At 37.6% G+C, this 8028-nt stretch overlaps 1 protein-coding gene across 7 annotated transcripts in view; it reads left to right on the top strand.

Moving 5' to 3' along the window:
• The first annotated feature begins 4529 nt into the window (after positions 1-4529).
• Positions 4530-8028, top strand: part of ablim3 (actin binding LIM protein family, member 3) — a 68931-nt gene continuing 65432 nt past the window's right edge. For 4 of the 7 annotated variants that reach the window (XM_055178942.2, XM_055178941.2, XM_055178940.2 and 1 more), the window contains exon 1: positions 4530-5090. In XM_055178942.2, coding sequence (XP_055034917.1) covers positions 5078-5090 — 13 coding nt within the window. In that variant the 5' untranslated portion in view covers positions 4530-5077. The remainder of the gene's footprint in view (positions 5091-8028) is intronic. The other 3 variants (XM_055178945.2, XM_055178943.2, XM_055178944.2) reach the window with 3 other exon arrangements.

The raw sequence follows: 8028 nt of genomic DNA, 5'->3' as shown, positions 1-8028 counted from the left end.
AGCTTTATTTATATTAACTAACATAAATAAGATTAATAAGGACTGTAACAAATGTATTGGTCATGGTTTGTTAATGTTAGTTAATACATGAACTTATGTTAAAGGTGCAGTGTGTAAATTTTAGCGGCATTTAGTGGCGAGGTTGCGAATTGCAACCCATGGTTCAGTCCACTGCTCTTCCCTCGCTTTTGAAACGCATAGAGAAGCTACAGTAGCCGCCACCGGAAAAACATGTCATTTACGGAGACAACTTAGTGAAAAAGTTTGTCCGTTAGTGGGTTCTGTAGAAACAGGGTGGCACAAAATGGCGACTTCCATGTAAGGGGACCCTCGGTGTATGTAGATAAAAACGTCTCATTCTAAGGTAATAAAAACAATACAGTTCATTATAAAAAGGTCTTTATACACCCTTATAATATAGTTTTGTATATTATTTAGCATTCCTGTCAAGAGATCATTTAAAAAATTACACACTGCACCTTTAACTAATGAACCTTATTGTAAAGTGTTACCATTTCTTCTTTAAATCATTACTTTTGTGTTTTTTTCTAAGAACCTTCTAAGCTTGAAAAAATCTCATTAAAAGACCAGATAACAGACTGAGCACTGGCTCAGCTTGTCATTTCTTGTGTTTTTTTTCTAGTTAAATATAAACCCTGGAACAAGGTCCATATTCCAAAGACTGCTATTCCAAAAGTCACCCTGAGAGAAAGTGTTACTGGCCAACAGCAGGCCTGTGAACAAAGACAGCATGTGAACTCGACTCACTGAAGTGTGGCTAATGCCTGACACACCTTGCTTAGATGATCTGGGTAGAATATAAAACTTTTCATACAAAATAAATTTGTGTAGCAAAAATTAATAAAAATCCAATAAAGCTGTGGTTAGTAAGTGTACCGCAGGTCTGCAAAGAGGAGGAACATGAGATCATTCCGGTGCCCCTTTGTACCGGTGCCCTAAGGAAGAGCAACATCCTGTTGTTGTGGACTCTGTCATATTTCAGCACAATGGTTTGCCCTGACTAGCTGCTTGTCCCACGACATCTGTTCAAAACCCTCATTCTTGGTACAGAGTGCACTTCAGTAAAGATATGCAGGTTGTAAAACCAAAGCTATGCAGGTTATACATCTCTGTAATGAACATTAATGCGTATAAATAGACTTTCACCTATGAATGATCCTCTTATATCAAAGGTAAAAATAGTATCAGTTTGCACTTTGCACTTATTTAATCACAATTGTTTAACTGTGTGCTGTGTGATAAAGAGCTGAACATCTACAAAAATTCATAGAAGGGTTCATAGAATGACCCTGGTACATTTGCCTGTACTGCTATGTACTTTTAATTTAAAGGGGACATATTATGAAAATCTGACTTTTTTCACGTTTAAGTGCTATAAATGGGTCCCCATTGCTTCTATCAACCTAGAAAATGTGAAAAAGAACAACCCAGTAACTTAGTTTTGGTAAACCATTCTCTGCAAGCATGTGCAAAAATGGGTCATTGAAATTTGGCTCCCCTTGTGATGTCATAAGGAGATAATACCGCTCCTTAATCTGCACTATCCAACCACGGCACTGCCATTTGGTGCAGAGATCAGCTCATTTGCATTTTAAAGGACAACGAAAAACGGCACATTTTTGCTCATACCTACAAAGTGGCAATTTTAACATTTTATAATATGTTATCTATATGGTATTTTGAGCTAAAACTTCACATATGTACTTTGGGGACACCAAAGATTTATTTTACATCTAAAAAAGTCTTGTGAAATGTCCCCTTTAAAGCTGCTTTGCTGCAATGTACAACTGTGAAAAACGCTATAAATAAATTTGAACTAATGTTCCCAGTCGTCTGCCCTGTCATTTGTCCTGCATGGTTAACATTATACAGTACACAAAAAGTACTCACAGATACTGGGTGGAAGGGATGCAGCTAACAAGAGAGACTGCCTATTCCCAACAAAATGCTGATGCTATGACAGGCAGAACAATGCTGACTGCTTATACTGTCTATCTCAGACGCCAACCTTATGGCCCTGTCAAAATATCTAACAGCGTCAGGCTAAGAGCACTGCATGGTCAGACAATGTGAACAGGGAGATGTAGGGGGGAAAATAAAGTGAGATAGAGAGACAGAAAGAGGAAGAAATGCAGAATGCAACAGGCGCCTGTCACATCCCTCCATTGTGCTGTTTCCTCTTGGCTTTGCTTACACATGACAGTAAATGGGAAAGTGAAACACATAGCATTTAGGTTAGAACGCAGAAAAAAGAAAGTATTCCTGACAAAGTGTTTGTCACTTACTTCAACTGCCACAGTACAGAACTGGTTACTAGATTAACCTAAACAAAGAATATGCAGGTGAATGTGGAATATTGTCTTTCTAAATAGCACTGGCATACAAATTGACTTGTATGTCTAAGTAGGCAAAGTGAAAGCTGTTTTTGTTTCTCATAAACGAGTGAAAGCTTGCCTAGTTAGTTAAAAAGCATGTAATGACTTAGCGCCCACTAGTGTACATCCAGTTAATGGAAATTGGCAGGTATGGATCCCTCTACAGGCATTATCATTGAAATGAATAGAGTAACAAACCTTTTAGAAAAAAATAATAGAGTAAATTCGGAATAAAAGCTTTAGATAAAAAAATAAACTAAATTATATCATATTTTACGGAGTATAAATAAATAAAAAACAGCAAAGACGAGGTCAGTTTTCTATTTGGAAATTCACGGGCTTTTGTGTATTTGATGTCAAAACCTAATGTATGCTTATATAGCTGCACAAAATATAATAACCAGTTGCAAGAGTGCCAGTATTGTTAGCAATAAGGTGTACAGTAAGCCTATTTTTATAACACAAAGGTTTTAACACAGTTTTATGTAGCACACAATAAGAATATGGATTTCCTCTATATGACTGATTGACAGAGATAACAATGTGTGTTTATTATTTCTATAACAATGTTTAAAATAACGATATAACTAAATTATTTCACTAAGTAGCCCTATGCATTGTCATCTAAAATGCAGTAAGAAAAATACTAACATTTATAAACGAGACCTCAAGTACATCCAGAATCTATTTACCCAGAAGAACTTCATCAATTTAAGCACAATCCTTTAATCCTACATTTTGCCGTTTAATTTTGATAAATTTTATTTATTTAAAATAAATATTTAGATTTTTGGATATGAATAATACATAACTTTAATATTTATACAATATTTATTCACATAAACATGGGACTTTTTACTGTATAAAACAATACTTGCAACAAAAGAAAACAAAGGCAGCTTACACGTACCTGTCTTATTAGTGATGGGAGAAACGAAGCTTTTCGATGCTTCGAATCAATTGAACCAATTGCTTCGACAATTGATTCAGTTTTTCAAAGCAGTTCGAAACACCACGCACGCTGGCGACACCTGCTGGTCAAAATAGTGTAAAAGCAGATCTGTCCAAACATTTTAAAAATTTTTTTTTTACAAAATAATAGCAAGATTTTAATAAAAATATGTTTAACATTTTTTTTACTTAATCAAGACATGAGTAAATGTGTATAGTGTGTTTTTAGTTTTATTTAGGGCAAACAAATCATTAAAACCAACCCTTTTAATTATGCACATTTTGTCATTAAATCTGTTTATAAACAAAAAGTAGATGGTAGTGTTACAAGGATGTCACAAGGATGAATGTTTTATTAACTTGCATAATAAAACTGACCCGAGTTCACGTGGTCATTTGTGATCACCTCCCCCTAGTGGTGAACCGTTTTGAAACACGCTCCTCCGAACCAATGATTCGAAACAAAAGATTCGTAAAAGTTTCGAAGCCTCATGAAGCAGTGGTTCGAAAGCGACAATCACTATTAGGACTTCCTTGCCCGGTCCAATATGGCGGAATCGTTGACGTATCAATGCAACGGGCCGATGGACGTATCCTTCAGACTTCCTAACCAAACCCCATGCAGGGGCGACAGTTTGTGTTGAAAAGTGGTGGAAACAAAAGATCAAATGAAAAAACATTACAGCAGGATGAGAAAAATTTGAATAAAGGCGCATCAAAAATGGCAAAAAATTGACTCTTCAATGTCACAAATCCAACTCAACAGTGTGGCTGTTTGTCATGTTCACAGAGAGAGAATGTATAACTTGGACAAGAAGAAACGGTGTCAAGAATTTATTCAATTTACTGACCGCCACATGCATGTTTTTGGGTCATTTGGGACAAAATCAGCCATTTCAAAAAGTGGTGGGGATGTCCCCAGTGTGAACGACACCATGTTTACCTAAAAAATGAAAACTACGCCTATGTTTCTATTAAATCTAGTCTTATATTTTTATTAAATGTTTATTTTAATAAAATAATAAATTATAAAAAGAGCTTTGCAAATTACAATGTGTTCATTAATTCTGACTATGCGCAAGAGGGCGCTATACCCCCTTATATTGTATGGCACAACCAAAACCCATCCTTCAACTTTCGCCCTTCGTGACCTGATACCCCACCTGCTTCACAAGCGAGCGACGCGACAAAAGTAAAGCATTCAGATAACCAATGCACACTCAGACATACTGACCACATGGATAATAAAGTAAACGATCCAGTTTGACGCGTCGTGTCTCAAGCAGTGTAGATGGGGCGTGAGGAAACACGCCGCACAGCGCTCGCTTGCCAGTCCGCTGGCTGACGTCACCCCGGCGAGCGCCCCATAGATGTGAGAGTACAGTGACAGCGCTTCGTCCACTGTACGCAAGAGCGATCTCAGGCATATACACGAGAAACAGCAGAAGAGCACGCAATGTGACTAGACAACATTCCGCTTTATTTTCAAGCCGCCATCCGCCCTATACTCATCCAACATTGTTAAACGGGGTACATTCACTGGAAAAAACCTCCGTTCATATTATCAACCAGGTGTTCATTGCTCTTTTGTGGTCCGGGGATCATTGGGATATTTAAAAGAAAAAACTAAAGGCTTAAGCAGAGATTCAATAACTGGATTGGTTGTGGAACAATAGACGATCGCGTAATCTGGATATTAATTTTTACTCTGGGATTATTGCCTCATCATCATGAATACGAGTGGTGAGTAATTATTTTGCATTCTTAATATTGTCGTATTGCAAATGCTAATGCAATATCAGTGCGAAATAATCTCAGCAGAAACCTGTCTCCTTGACCTTGTGAAATAATAGCAAAAAGTGTTTGACTTATTGCCCTTCACCTGTCCCAAAGCCATTCTCACTGAATCAGGTATTTATTAGTAATTCCTTTAATCTATATTAAAACCAACTTTTTGGATCAAAGACATTTTTTAGAAGTTGCTAGCTTAGTGTAAGAAGGATGCTTGGTAGTTTTGCACTTGGTAGACTTGACCAAGAGACCAAAACCCCACTACAAAAATAGGAAATAAAATAATGCTAGACTGTGATTGACAAAGGTGACTTATCTGCATCTTAATATAATGTCTTATAATCTAATCTAATCCAAAAGCACGTTTCAACACTCAGGTGACATCTAGGTGAGTCCAGTTTGGTCCCAGTCAGATACGCTTTGTTCCACCTTAGTTACAGTAATAACTTTCACAAGTAATGTTAATACAACGATGACTGCGGTTAGGTCACGTTGGTCACCAGCTTTCTTTTGAGGCTTGTGTGCTTCTGTCAGCTGATGTTGCAAAGGCATGACCGCTGGATCTGACAATGATCCTTTCATAGGAAAAGTTCAGCAGAAGCTAACAACACATCCAAAGTACAGTACGAACCAAAGACGGATTACTTCAAATTACTTCAATCCTGTTGCACAACAAAGCTGATTCCCTTGTTTGTTGTGCCATCTTGTGAAATGTCTTACTGGTCTGTGGCATCTAGCAATTAAAAATATTTGACCTTTTTTGCAGTAAGCTGTTAAACTGCATTCTTTACATAGATGGGCAGACACACTTCACACTTATCCCCTTCACCCCCATCGTTCCCCTGAGTTCAGTGCTCAAAGATGCAAGCAATGCTTACAGCACCGGCCCCTCTAATAAAACAGTATCACATTGGCCGATTGAACTTGCCATATTTATTCTTTTAAAGCCATTTGCTTGTCAGCTGGGGACAGGGCTGCTACCAACACAGCACCTTATGGAGGGCAAGTGTTTTCAGATGCACACAGATGGCAAGTCATTGAGTGCCCAGGCTCTGTCTCATGGCAAGCAAAAAGCACATGCTGGAATGCTTCCAACAAATGAATGGGCATGTGTGGTCCAAAAGAGACCCGGGACGTTTTATTCCCTAATTGTATGTGTACACAAAAGCTCACAGCATAATCAGGTACATTTCTAATAGGCATAAATGGATTTGTAAAACATCCAAAATTAGTGTAAAATGGCACGTGTAGTACCACAGGCTTTTTACTGCAGTATTTCTTAGGTCTTAAGTGGACAGCCATTTACCGATTACATGATTGACATCCTGTCTACAATTTACCTGCTGGTCATCCAAGCAGACACTTGGCATTTGAATGGAGCTGCAGCCATGCACAATGCAGTGTTGTACGCTACATTGGACATGATAGCCTAGAGCCAGCGAAAACACAGAGCAATTACGCAGAAGTCACTCAGTCGCTCTTCATTAGCTGCTCCTTACATTTCTTGACATTATCGACAACTGCCCTATACTGTACTTTCTGCACCTTGGAGAGATCATACAAACCAAGGACTAGCAGAATGCTATATTCCATCTGCTTTCTGTCTGGAAATTGTGACATTTCTTGTAGGTCTTTTCAATACAACAGGATCTAAAAATATCAAAATGCAATAGAAATCGGAAAGAAAGTCAAATAGGGAAAATAACAGGTTTTGAACGACACGCTGACCTCAAGGTGTTTTAAGTCATTCTAACCAGCTGCTACTAGAAGTCTGGACATAGTTTGGATTGCTGAGTCGTGCATTTACCTCTCAGCAGCCTTCACATCAATCACATCCCAGTACACAAAGGCCTACAGAAGTGTCTCTGTCACCAGCGTTCTGTCTTCCCAACCTTGTGAAGATCAGTCTTCCCAGACCTCTTTAACATCACACCAAATCTAAAACTGCACCTTCAAATATGTATTTGAAGAGTTTGGTTCCAAAACGTGATAAATGCCAAAAAAATTGTTACCGCCAAAATCAGTATTGTATCAGGTCAGTATTAAAAAGTACATTCTTAATTTTACGCAAAATCGAATATCCGCGATGTTATTCTGTCATCTCTGTCCTTTTTCCCAAAACGCAATAAACGCCACTCCTCCTTTTCTGAAGAATGCAATAAATCCACTCAACAAATTACAGCACACCATTCCACGCATTGTAAAAATCAATGGCGGTGCATTAAATACACACGAATCCTAGTTTTCCTCATCTACTTTGAACTTCATGATCAAGTAACAAACAAAAACGAAATAATAGTTTTGATGGCATTGATAAACATGTGGTGGTTTTCTGTGGCGGGGAAGAAACGTAAACCATCAAATCTAATAATTTACGCAAGAGGCACTCGGGAGACGGAAAAATGCCAGCTGTTGCTTGTTCTCACACTACAGCATCAAGCTTCTGTCATGCTAACACATTGACCCCAGGGGATCTTATGAAAAACTTTACATTATTTTACTCAAAGTCAACGAAAATCGAGCAGGACCAAAACATTTTACAGCCTATCGCTGTCAAAAAAGTTCACCGATTACGTCCCAAGGATGACCGCAGCAATGACAATGTTATTAATATGACAAAGTAAGTGTTTTGATTAATGCCATTAATGTTTATTTTTTTTAATCAGTGTATACCACTAGTCAACTTAGTGAATGTAACATGGCAAAGATGAATGCACATTTATATAGTGATTCAATAGATTTATAGCATTTTGAAGAGAGAACTTGTTTTTATAATAAATCTTTGAAACTCAAATTATGGATTTGAATATTTAATGTTATTATAACATAAAGATGCTATGTGAACGTTTGTAACAGAAAATAGTGGTTTTCATCTTGTTACTTTCTTGGT

The sequence above is a fragment of the Misgurnus anguillicaudatus genome, chromosome 16 (assembly GCF_027580225.2).
Source record: "Misgurnus anguillicaudatus chromosome 16, ASM2758022v2, whole genome shotgun sequence".
Taxonomy (NCBI): domain Eukaryota; kingdom Metazoa; phylum Chordata; class Actinopteri; order Cypriniformes; family Cobitidae; genus Misgurnus; species Misgurnus anguillicaudatus.
This window is presented reverse-complemented; position numbering and strand designations above follow the sequence as displayed.